Source organism: Scyliorhinus torazame, chromosome 22, assembly GCF_047496885.1.
Source record: "Scyliorhinus torazame isolate Kashiwa2021f chromosome 22, sScyTor2.1, whole genome shotgun sequence".
NCBI classification, from domain to species: Eukaryota; Metazoa; Chordata; class Chondrichthyes; order Carcharhiniformes; family Scyliorhinidae; genus Scyliorhinus; species Scyliorhinus torazame.
In genome coordinates, this window is record NC_092728.1 from 66658166 (window position 1) to 66671624 (window position 13459).

Sequence of the window (13459 nt, forward strand, 5' to 3'; positions counted from 1 at the left end):
TTGAACAGTCTGTATCCAATGCAGAGTATAGTACTAAGCAAGATTCACATGATATGATTCCTGCTAGTAAAACATGATGTACGAGAGGGCTAGTTAATGGTCTTCCTCCTACATTGTGGAAGTGAATTGGCTATAATTTTTGCAGTTCTAGAATAATGCACTGAAAATAGATTGCCTCATGATTTACAAATGACTGTGAACATAGGCTGGTACATATCCAATAATGGTGAGAAAGTAACGCTCATTTACCTTAAAATGAAACTTTAGTGCTTTGAAACTACTAGGAACTCTGGAAGTGTAGCTTTAGTACACCTTTTATATTGCTGTTAAGCCGCAGAAGTTGATCTCTAATGATGGTCTTAATCTTATGCCATGGCCTTGGGTGTAGTATGGAAGAATTTTTTCATTTATTTCAGTCACTAATGGAATAAATTTGATTTCCGCCCTTTCCATTCCACTGTTGTCCCTGAAGTACTCAAGAGACCTGACCAAGACAGAGGCTCTGACTCTTCAGCCACTGGCACTCCATATCCAGTCTCTAGGCCGAATGCAAGAGATCTGTGGTGTGGATCATTGCAATACTCTCTTCCTGCTTGATGAAAAAGGCTTGGCTTCTACCGATCACTGCCAACAGTGAGATTTGTTGCTAACTTTGGCTGTTTCTTAATTTAGCTCTGTTTAATTACGTTTGCTCAAAAGTCGCCAGGTATCTTTCAACACCGCCACAAGGTTCAGAACCGAATATTGATCAATGACTCGATACACCAGTTAGTAAGTTCAAAAGCAATGGTCATTTATTTACACACAGTCAAATCTACTCATGCATAAACTCTACAAACTAAACTACCACTATTACTAAAGCCTATACTTAGCTTTGGTTGCCCACTAGGTCAGAGGAACAATGGCCGTTGCTCGGTTCTGAGGCTGCTGGGTTGAGCTGTTTACAGGGTAGCAACTAGGAGTGTCTATCTCGTAGCGTGCGTTGGCTTGGAACTTAGTTGGTCTGATTTAGCTGCTAGACTGGTCTCTCTCTTCGCTGAGAGCCAAAGCCAAAGAAGGAACATTCTCCCTTTTATACTAAAAAGGATTTGGCGCGCTTTTGGGCAGGCCTTGAACTTGGCCTCAACTAATTGGGTCTTTCCCAATCATCCGTATCGATCTTCCTCCAATAGATGGGTGGTTCCCTGATTGCTGGGCGTGTCCTGGTGACCGTTGGTCTGTTTTGTTTTAGTCTCTTCTGGCGCCGGGGTGTCTGCCTTAACATTGTGTATCTAAATGTTTCCCTTTTGTCCCAGGAGATGGCTCATTAGTATGTAGATTGCTTGGCAGTTTCTGTCCTGTCTGAGAGCTTAAGGTTCTAATCAACAGACAGAGCTTGCACCTGCTTGTTTCTTAGTATTGTCCAATTTTCCCTGCATTCTTTGCAAGTATCCATTTTGTAATCTGGACGTGGCCATCCCAGATGGCTACAGATTAAAAGCTGAATTCAAGGAATCACAGGTCAAACCTATGCCTGTACCATTCTGAACACAATCCATTCCAACTCCATGGACCTACTATACAATTAAAAGACCCTCCTTCCTTTATAATTCAAATCCCTTTTCAAAATGCTTCCGCTTAGTTGCTAGAGGCATGTCATTTACATTCCTCCTTTTTTTTTAAGCAGGACAGCGTGGTCTGGTTTAGATTATTTTACACTTCATTGTCAGGATGTGATCTGATGATATGAGGCAATTGGAAGTTAGCATGAAAATTGTATTGCTTCGTCTCATTGCTATTATAAAAGCATTTTCCATAATGTATAGAATTTATCGACATCATACTAGCCTAGACCTTCATGCATAATGCAAAATTTTCCAATTGCTGGACTTCTATGGTCAAATCGTTTCAATTGTGGAGAGCCTTAGAATAATAAAACGTTCTTAAAGCAATTCTGAGCATTATCAGGGTGAATTAAATATATGTAAGAGCTCCCTCATGAACCTACAATGAGGAAAAGAGCAATACCAGAAATGCCCTTAATATTGTTGACCTATTGCAAAGAGAAGGAATCAAAAGCCCTCGGTGGAATTCCTTGTCCCGCCGCACACATTTTCTGGTGTGGCGTGCCCCCACCGGCAGTGGGGTCCTCTGTCCCGGCCAATGGGATTTTCCATTGTGAGTACCCCCACACCCTGTGAAATCCGCACGCATGAGTGTGCTACAGGCGAAGCGGAGGACCCCACTGACAGAGAATTCAGCCCCAAGACGAGAAATGTTTTTTTATTCCACCTTATTTTGTTTGACCTCTTTGGTCAGGCGCATGAAAAAATATTTTCATTTTTATTGTCAATTCTTAAAATCAATACTTTTGATCCAAAACCAAGATCCAATAAATCAGTGGTAAATTGATAGGCTTAATTTTTCCTTTTATTGCTGCAGAGGTAGGTTCTCTATTTCATAGGAAGAAAATACAGATGAAAACATTGGCCTAGTGGGGGCACTCTTTCCCTCCGCGCCAGCCTCTTTAAGGCTCCGCGATGGCCGGCGCGGAGAAGAAACTCTCTGCGCATGCGCAGGAAATACGGCAGCGGTTCTGCGCATGTGCCAAAACGTGCTGGCGCTCCTGCTCATGCGCCAACTCGTGCCGGTCGATGGAGGCCCTTCGGCACCAGTTGGCGCGGCGCCAACCACTCCAGCGCCAGCCTAGCCCCTGGAAGTGCAGAGGATTCCACACCTTCCGGGCAAACCGACGCCGGAATGGTTCACTTCACTCTTTGGCGCCGGTAAGGCCCGCCCCGCCGGTTGCGGGAGAATCCCGGCCTATGTCCCTTCCCACCCTCCATGGCTCCTCCTACCCTATTCCCCCAGTAATCTTGAACTTCTTTGCCAAGTTATGCACTTTACCCACCCCATGACACTTTATAGTCCCTCAGCCAACTTAGTGCCAACCCTTACCCTCTACCCACCACCCTTTGCCCTTACACCATCCATGCCCCTCAGCCAGTATCCACCATGGAAAAATCTGAGGACCCATGCTGAGAGGAAAGAAAATAACATTCTAAGTACCTATTGATGGATACACTATTTAAATAAAAGCTCTCATTGATAAAAATGCATTCACTGCATTTAAATTCCTTCAACCACTTAATCCCTTATAATAACAAGCATTTGTATTTGTAGTCCAGCTTCACATACTTTATAAACATTTGGAGCTGTCAATCAAACTTTGGAACTGACAGGCATCAAACTATGATGATAGGTTGTGAAATCAGTTATGCAGCACTAATCTTACAATGAGAGTCCTCAGCCCCATGTTAACCTGACAGAGTTGCCTTTTTTAACACTGCAGAGAGAAATGCCTTGACAGCTTGACAGTTCCTTTGACAGCTACCCTATCATTTCTCTTTGACAGTTCCAATCAGCATGACAGTTCTAATGGAAAAACCCACAAACTTGGTTCATCTACTTTTTAACAACCCCAAATGGCAGCTCACCCCTGCCAAAGTTGTCCTGGGATCCTCTCCAAAATGGGACCCTACTTCTCCAAAGAATTCTGCTAACTTTAGGCTTTTTCCTGAGAAATCTAAAGTGCACAAGTCACGATTGGACACCCACTCACAAAAATTAGATCTGACTAAAGGAAGCTTTGCTTCAACATGAGCATCTTTGAATCACAGATTCAAAATACAATCAGCCCTCATTTCCCTGCCACCTTCCTCCACTCCCTGCAAAAATGGTTGATGCCAGGTTCAGTGGCAAGACTTTGGATTTGGCCATCCAGAACCATTTTGGATAAGCCTTCTCCATCTGTGCAAATACAGAGGCCTTGCTGTCTCAGCTCTGAAGCTGTACCGAGCAATTGTGAGGTGAACAGTAGCAGTGGACAAATGACTGACAAAACAAATATAAAATAAATCCTTATGCTACAAAATGGAATCTCAAATGCAGACATACAAGATTCAGACTTCTGTGAAATAGAAGTCCTTCGACTATCGCGGAGTATAGAAATGGCTTAGATTAATACAGTAAATGTTTGAGCCTGACTCGTTACAAGTGTCAAACTTAAACTAATATGCAATGAAAAAAATCAACAGGTAGTAGTGGAAGGTTGGGGGAGCGCATGGTGCTGTTTAACCAAACCTTCTTTCCTAAGGCCGAAAACTGTGTGATGACAAAGGACAGTTTTAATTTATTTTGCAGAACTCAACAAAGAATTGCTGTACATATCTTTTTTGACGGGATGGGGGGGACGGGGAACGGTAACTTCTGATGCGTTTTTTGCACTTACGGTAACCTCAGGTCACTGAGAATACAAGAGTTTCTCCCATCCGACCAGTTTATGAATAAAGCTATCCTGTGTCATCGTTCATGTAATTCTAATCCAAAAACGTCTGTTACAGAATCCTTTGACAATTCCACTACACATTCTCCAAGCTCAGAAGCCGCCAAGCCAGAGAATCTTGCAGTAAAAAATGTAACTACTACCAGCCTCGGGCTATCATGGACAGCACAAAAGGGAGTCTTTGATAGTTTTCTTTTAACAGTAAAGGATGTTAATGGATTGAGTGTCCCTTTGAAGATTTCCCTACCAGGTGATCAGCATACGACTGATGTAACAGGGCTGGTAGCGGGCACTAATTACGAGATTGAACTTTATGGAATAATCCAAGGCCGACTCTCTCAACCACTGAAAGATATTGCAAAAACAGGTATTCCTCGCCATCAAACAATGCTTCTCTCATCGCCATTCCACCTTTCGCTCCTTTCCATCATCCAGGAGGGATCAGTCTTCTGTGCCAACCTTTCATTTGCATTCCAAACGCATGTCATCCATTGGCAGAGCTTTCTCATCACCCCTCTTTGTGCTGAGCTGTGACCTGTTCCATGTAGGAAGCAGAAGAATTTGTTGCCTTCTGCATGTGATGAAGATACATTTCTAACTCTCCCATGGCGTCAGCCAGTAATTACTACGTTTTCTGTCCCATTTATCCAAATGTTACAGCATGGGCGGAGCATGGCATTTTATGGGAGCTTTGTTTGAGGAGGGTCACAAAGAATCGTGACCTAGTTGCTTGAGGCCGCCCCATGGAATAAACATTGCACTGGACTTAGTGCCACTGCAATGAATTTAGTTCCAAAATCGAGTTGTAAGCACATTATTTATAGCCAATATCCAGGAGCCCTTTCTGAATTGAAATCTCTACCTTTGTCTGTACCCCGTACTGGAATTGGATTTCTGAACCTGCGAGAGCATGTGTTCAAAGCACAGTAATGAACGCTTACAGGATAAATTTGAAACACTCCGCCCCAGACATACAGATTTATCAAATGGGAACATTGGGTCAATAGCAGGTCATAAATAAAGCTGATTCTTGGACTTTGCTTCTGTTTAATGAGACTTCATTTCTCAAGGCAAGACCTTTGCTATATGTCCCCTTTTGTGCCTTAATATCAAACTAGTACAGGAAATATTCATGACGTTTTATGCAATAACAACTTAAAATGACTCATGTGAAGAAACATATTGCTTATGCAATATCTGTTTGTCGTCTTTTAAAATTTCCTCTCCATTCTTTTTTTCCTCCGCTCCTGACTCTCACTGGGGCCTGGTTGTATAGACTGCAACGCCCTCCAGTGGCAATTCTTCATGTCTGACCCCCCACTCTACACATTGAGGGTCAGTTGGTTAATTGACTGAGTGTGTCTGAGTCTGCCCGCTCCTGTGACAGTTTGATGGATACGTTTTCAAACCAAGACCCCAGGACCAATTCCCCTCCCCCACCCAACCCCCCACTCAGGATGTGTGGGGGCAACTACAGTGATCAGTCATCTCAGCGTGAACCTCACCTTCACATGCATGGACTATTCAGCAGGGAAACTGAACAACAATCTGGAGTTGAAATTCTAGCTGACCAGTCCTCTCCCCAGTCAGGAATATTTTATTGTCACCCAGCTAGAGAACAACTAATATACATTCCTCGACTGTATTGCTCAGTTCCATAACGTGCTGAGTTACAAAGATAACTTTTTCACCTCATTTGTTTTATAGATTAGAGCCTGCATGACTATCAACGGTGTTACACTGAAGCTATTTCAGTATTTTAATAGGATTCCAGGATGCGCTATAAAATGATCTATTTTGTGTTTGAGAGTTGTAGTGCTATAGAGACCCACCATCTGGAATAAAGTCTCTCTGGGTTAAAGTCCAACAGGTTTGTTTCGAAACACTAGCTTTCAGAGCACAGCTCCTTAATCAGGTAAAGGATTCACCTAAGGAAGGAGCTGTGCTCTGAAAGCTAGTGATTCGAAACAAACCTGTTGGACTTTCACCTGGTGTTGTAAGACTTCTTACTGAGCCCACCCCAGTCCAACGCCGGCATCTCCTTGCATCTGGGCAGAGCAATAAATGATGCAGATAGCTGTGAGATCACTATCGCTCAATGACAAAATATCATCTCATCATTGCCTCATCAATTGTTTGATTTGGACATTTTTAAGTAATACTGGGCAGCTAATTATTTATTTTAATCTTCCAGGATACAGAGATAAACTCACACTGAATGTAGGGGGTTGCCTTATTAATAGTTGCATTACACACGTAACTCTCACTTAATATATTATTTTACAGGTGAACCATGTACAGTTGTATTGAATGGAATTCAGCTGCCTTCTCACCATCGCTCCATACCATACTAATGCTACCTCATTATCTGGATCACTTTTAGATTCTCACTTGCCATTCATATGTTCCATGTGCTTCATATATATTTATTATAAATGGCGTGAACTGCTTCAGGCTCATTCTTGTCACCTCTGAGTTCATCATTCATTATTTTCCAGATTATACAATGGCACGGCATGTTAGTGGTTGTAGAACTTTTATCTTGTGCAGCTCATAACTTAATATTTCATAATATTTATTACTTTGCCAGAATCTGATCTTGAAAACTTATTGGTCTCGGAAGTTACCTCCGGCAGCTTCAGACTCTCTTGGACAGCTGATGAGCTCTTTGAAAGCTTTGTTATAGATATTAAAGACTCTGATGGGTTGTTCGAACAATTGACATACACAGTGCCAGGTGATCAGTATTCCATTGACATCCCACATCTGCGTGCTGCTACTGCCTATGAGGTTTCTGTCTATGGTATAATTCATGGTCAGCAAACAAGGCCGCTTTACACTGAAGCTCAAACAGGTATTTTGATTTCTTTATTTCCTGCCTTCTTATTCTTCACACAGAAAAGAACAGCCAGTTCATCAGTGTCACCGTTTCTTTTTTTTAATTGTGCAATGTACCTCCCGTTGCCATTGTTCTTCTATTACAGGTCGTGCATTGAAAAGTGCAATGGCATTTCGCCTCACCCAAATCATTCTTTCATTTGAATTTATAGGAAATGGTTTCACTGAATGGATGGAATGTTTCCAGACAGTCCTAAAAATGCATGAATTTTAATGGCTTTTTGTTTTCACATTGCAACAATTAAACATCTCTCTGCACAGCCATAAGGGAATGCATCAGATTCTGCAGAGAGCTCTTTTTACTAATGAAGTTGACACTTTTTTTCCTGAAGGTTTGTTGCCTGAAGAGATTGTGTGAAAATAACAAACTACTTTTATGCGTCGATGCAACTGGTTTGGCATTGCCCCTGGGTTTCGATTGGTGGCCGCTGATAACCTCCCTCATTTGTATGGCTGCCACCTTTTGCGAGAGACAAGGTGGTGGGGTTTACGATTTGAATTCCGATTCCCTTTTTGCATTGTGGAAATCCAAATATCCATCGACTTAGCAAAATATAGAAGGGGAGTGAGGGATTTATTTTAAAATCCATAAATTTGGCATGTGGTTTTTCAGGTCAAAATGCCTGAAGAGGTCATTCAAATTCTGTAAGGTGGCACCCCTATCCATGAGGTCAAAGTAACTATTTAACTATTAATGTTGTATTTATACTTATCAGACCTACTGTTCAAAGTGCGATGGTCATGATATGCCTTGTCTCAAATACCTACTAACTTTATTATTGAATGTGAACTTTTGGTGTTTTCGTGAATCTTAATTCCTCTCTATAGCTTCCTTTTATTATCGAGTTAATAAATATTAATGTCAAGCCACTAAGCAGAGTAGTTTGTAAGCCTGTTCCTGCAAACTGCAGAAATGCATGGCAGCATGAAACATGCAATTTGTAAAACCTAGAAACATTGTTGTCGCTGTGGTAAAAGACTGGAATATCTGCTTGCACTTGTTTGTGTTAGAAATTAACCTGGAAAGTCCTTCTATATGCCAAATCCAAATCTACTTCCAATCTTCATTCACACACATCAATATACAAGCACTGAGTGTTACCATGGTCAAGAAATGTTAATAGTTCCGTTCAAAGTAGAATCCAATAAATAGAATGCATTTATAAATGATGCATTAATAACAGAGCTGTTATTTGTATCACCAAAGCCCCATAATTTAAATGAATAATGGTAGCTATAATAATACATTTGCACAATGCTAACCTTCACTCCTATTTGATTCCTTACATTAATCGTGTTATTTTGCTCGCTTTGCACATGGCACTGAACCTTTGTGCAATTCAATTATTATTTTGTCTTTTTCCCAGTTCTTTAACATATATGTCAACAGCTAGCAATGTGCTGCAATGTGAAAATGGGTGTTTTTCCTCACTCCACACCGTCTTCCTTTGCTAAAGTATTGATCAACAAGGGACCTCCCCCCGACATCAACACGATTCCAGGGGGAGTCATTGAACAGCAATCCAGAGCAGGAATCACAAGCCATTTTTCCTTTGAGTCCTCGGGTATCAAGGCCATTTAAAAAATCTCCCTGCATGGCTCACAGTGAAACGAGCTAGCATGTCGCACATTGATCAGGGGTTGAGCGTATTTAACTCAGTTGCTCACTTCTTTAATCTACAAGGCCAGGGAAAAGTCTTTGTTTTAACTTGCTGTTACAAAAAACACATGAACAGCCCAAACGGCTTTCCATTGAGAAGTCTAATTCAGATGAAATGTGGCAGAATATAAAGAATAAAAATCTAGCCTATCTGTGTCACTTCATAGGATTTGACATGCATTATTTTGTGGGTGCATGAATATCTGGATTTTCTATTGCCTCAGATGATCCCCACACAACATTATCAGTCAATGCAAAATTAGAATAAATGAATGTCCTATCTTTACAAGCACAATCATAGGGGAAACGAATTGAACTCTAGTCATGAATATGTCCCATGGTATTAAAATGATACTGAACATCTAGATATAGCCAGCCGACGTAGGGACAGAATTTCCACAAGTTGAGCCGATCATCTACTGTAACTTTGGATGATCTGTAGAAACCCTGGAATAATGGATAGACTGCCATTTCTCGAGGATATCTCTGTCTTATACTGAAGCAATGGTGGATGATTAGGAGCACCTTTGTGGAAATTAACCCCACTAACTCTTCTTCCCCCCGCCCCCCCACCATAATGCACTAAATGTTCATTAGTCACTGGAATCCACAAACGTGAGCAACATCATGAGCTGCCAACTTATGCCAAGTTGTAACAATTTAATCCAACTCACAATAACAAAAAAAAATATTGCTTTGCTCTATATTCCAGAGTACTAATTTTTAGAAAGACAGTATTTCACGTTTGGTGACAGTATTTCCCATCTGATACTGACATCCAAACCAATTCACATTCATTAGGGATGGCCGCCTAGACGTTTCTCTTGGCAATACCAGCTGATGAATCCTTAACATGTTCGTATGGCAATCTTTTTCCATGGCTTTAACATGAGCCTTAACAAAGAGCTCTGCTGAAATAGTAAATAAACGAATCTCCTACGAATATACATTAAATGTTTATCCAGTACTGTTGCCACAATGACTTCTCTGTTTATATCTGATCTTCATAGTAAAAATATTGAAATGTTTTACTCTTCTGAACTGCTATGTCTTTGTTGAATATTTTCATTTCAAAGATATAACTAGTTTGGCCATATTTTCATGGCTCCCCAGTGCTATAAGTTTGAAGTTAATATGTTGATTATGATTGCCTGAAAGAAAAACATGATTTTGTCCTTAACATTGAGAAAGTATATGAATCTGAATGAATTGATAGCAAATTGCTTACTTCTTTAATGCATATTACATTTGCATGTCATTTAATTTACTTTCACAAAATCAGAAAACAATAATGTTAGTGCTTTTCTTGCCACTATTTATCTTCCATTAGTCCACCCAGGAATTATGTCTATACTGGTAATATTTGTTGGTTGCAATCATTTTTGCAATGTAAAGCTTTCAAAGATTTCAAGTCTCTTCTACTTATGTTTAACAGTTAAGTTTTATTGAGAACAGAAGCTCTGTAACATTTTAAAATGTTTTCTTGAGAAAACACAGACTTGGTCAGCTCCAAATGTTGGTGATTTAACATCGGATGTGTTAAGTTATACAATCCAGTTACTTGCTGAAATTTGCAGGCTGCATGTCGGGAGGAGTTCTTGATTTCTGGTGTACTGAATATTTTCTTTCATCCAATTATTTCCTCTCCTCAGTGACTGAACCCAAACTTAGCAACCTAATGATTTCCAATGTGACCTCAGATGGTTTCACTGTCTCTTGGACAGCAAATGGCACCTTCCAAAGCTTTGTGGTAGACATTACAGATCCTAACAGGATCTTCGAAACCTCGGAGCACATTGTCTCAGGCAACCTTCGCTCTATTGGCATCTCAAAGCTCTTAGCCAACAATGATTATGTCATTTATCTCTCTGGCCTTTATCAAGGAGAGCACATGCAAACGCTTAGCGCAGTTGCTACAACAGGTATTTGTGTTGCAGCTGGAGTTTTCCAGCTGTCATTTGATTCTCCATCATTACATTTTTTTTTAGCAATCGTTTTTTATAACACACCTGCTTATTGATCGGTATTGAAATGTAATATGTATTTAAATTACAATTTGGATTTTCTCTTATTGACCTGAATGAGCGCTCAGAGTTACCAATCGCTCTTACTCAAGTTCCCAATATGATGGCTGACCAAACAACTCAATAATTTCAATTTTGTTTCATTCTGGGGAGAACAAAATGCCACACATTCCAATTTAACATACAGAAAAAGAAAGCATTGTGTTATAAATAACTTCTGCAAAAATCTACTCCAGATACTCGTTATTATGTGAATGTATTCCATTTCTTTGTTGTTTCACAAAAGTTCATGTACATATTTTTGCAAAGGTTATTATTTACAACTCTCAATGTCCTTTCTAATGCGAGGGAAACACTACTTTCTATAGCTCAAGCTTCCAATTAACAACACTAAGTATGTTGCAATATGCATGCAATAAGATTCATCGGTGCAACTATATTCCTAGTTAAGGAGAAGTCATAGGCAGAATTTTGTGCAGTATTTTAATTTTAATTTTCAGAAGTTAAGCAAAATTCAAATTAACCAGCTGAGCAGTTCAGGCATAATATGTGTTTAGCTCATAGTAATTTGTCTGTCAATTCTGCATGCCGAATTGAACTAGGTATATCTTTGAAAGTGATTAGAAAAACAACATATTAAAGATATTTGAAGAACCATTAAGTTAATCCCTAATTGGTTCGACAATAGGGTTGTCAAAGAGGATGGGGGGGGGGTTATCAAGTAGCATAGTTATTACTTGAATTGAAGACTCGTATCACAGCACAAATAATACTGTTCCACCAGACAATAGTAGGACAAGCTAGAGACATCTGATTTTATTGGTAGGTGTGTAACAAGCATCATCTGAGTTTTAGACGGTGTCACTTGATTCTGAGCTAATTTGCACTCTTGTTGTGTTGCTTTTAAAAGTGCTGAAGTTTTATTTCCAAAACAATCCCTATAGAAGCAGTACCTGAAGTGGGCAACCTAATGGTATCAGACATTACCTCAAACAGCTTCAGCCTCTCTTGGACGGGAAAGGATGAGGCATTTGAAAGTTTTGTTATAGAACTTTTAGATTCTGACAGGTTCACAGAGCCACAGGAGTACACGGTATTGGGCAACAGGCAAGCCATCCAACTCTCCAACCTCATAGCTGGCACTAATTATGTGATTTATTTCTATGGTATTGTCAATGGCCGACGCACAAACCCTGCATCTACTGTTGTACTGACAGGTATTTTGATTTTATCATGAAACACTTTTTTCTCAATTTTTATGTAACAATGTCACGTGAACATTTGTCAGAGTTTGGCACTTTTTGTCTCATTTATTTACGGTATTTCCGACAGAAGTGGCAAATCCAGGCATTATGCCTTTACGAATTAAACAAAAGTTTGGGGGCAGCCATATGCTGGTTCATTCCCCATGGAAATGCTTTGACCAATCAGAGTCAACTGACCTGGTTTGAATTTGAAACAAAAGTTTGGCAGCTAACAGCTAACTGCTTCCAGTTGCATGCTCCATGGCAATGGCTCAACCAATCAGAGTCACCTTGCCAATCAGTACTCTTTTCTCAGGCAATATAAACTGTTGTTCCCTTTACTGTTGATTTATATTGTGTAGCTGTGCTGCTGAGTGCAAGTCGAAAATCTTTGACAGCATGTTTCTTTTTTTTTGAGCAATACTCTACTTCTTTCCCATTTACTAACAGGTCCTGTTTGTGATATTAGTCTAAGAAACAAGAACAACCAAACCTCCTGGTTGTTCTAATACATAACAATGCTCTCACATCATTAACAGTTTGCTTCTTTGGATTTGTTTGATAATTTGTGGCTTGCAATAAAGGCTCAGAATTTGCTGGACTGGGGCTTCTCACAGCATGCCGGATCTCGCCCCAAAATGGCGAGAAGGTCATTAAGCCGAATTTGCATTAATTTCAATATCAATAGCGAAATTGAAGTCACATGCAGCAGCTTCGCGGGGGTCAACCGACTCCCCAGTGAAAAGTCACGTTGGCATTGTTCAGTACTCCTTCACAAAAGATTCACGTGGGGCCTGAAAGTGCGGGTAAATACAAGCTGCAATTTTGCCATTGCAGTCAATGCAAAAGACCCCGCCAAACTCGACCAAAACGACACTTAGAAATATTTTGATTGAATTGCGCCGAAAGAGAAGAGAAGATTAATTGGAAGAAGAGAGGACAGAAAGGGAAGACGAAATAAAGAGACTTCAGAGTTTCAGCTGTTTCCTTTCTGGGCCAGATAGTTTGAGTGTTATGACAGGAACATAAAGTTTATTGTTGAAAGGGGTCTTGCGCTATTAAGTACCAGCCCTCAATAACTTTGTGATAGTGTTGTTTCATAATGAATGCACAAATGCTGCAATTTCTCAAAACTCACACGGAGAATAAGTGTGAGAAGCTGTTTTCACACGGATAACCGCGAAGCAGCACATCATCCAGCAATTTATGACGATTGGCAACTTAAAATATCACTTCCTCAGCACAAGTTGTTGGGCAATTTTCACATTCATAACAGCAGTCCATTTCCAGCAAATTCGGTCCCATAATC

At 40.3% G+C, this 13459-nt stretch overlaps 1 protein-coding gene across 15 annotated transcripts in view; it reads left to right on the plus strand.

Moving 5' to 3' along the window:
• Positions 1-13459, plus strand: part of tncb (tenascin Cb) — a 417727-nt gene that overhangs the window by 357456 nt on the left and 46812 nt on the right. For 7 of the 15 annotated variants that reach the window (XM_072488244.1, XM_072488246.1, XM_072488245.1 and 4 more), the window contains 4 exons: positions 4383-4691; positions 6915-7178; positions 10535-10804; positions 11851-12123. The exons of 1 other annotated variant lie outside the window; for it this stretch is intronic. In XM_072488244.1, coding sequence (XP_072344345.1) covers positions 4383-4691; positions 6915-7178; positions 10535-10804; positions 11851-12123 — 1116 coding nt within the window. The remainder of the gene's footprint in view (positions 1-4382; positions 4692-6914; positions 7179-10534; positions 10805-11850; positions 12124-13459) is intronic. 7 more of the 15 variants (XM_072488250.1, XM_072488253.1, XM_072488256.1 and 4 more) reach the window with 2 other exon arrangements.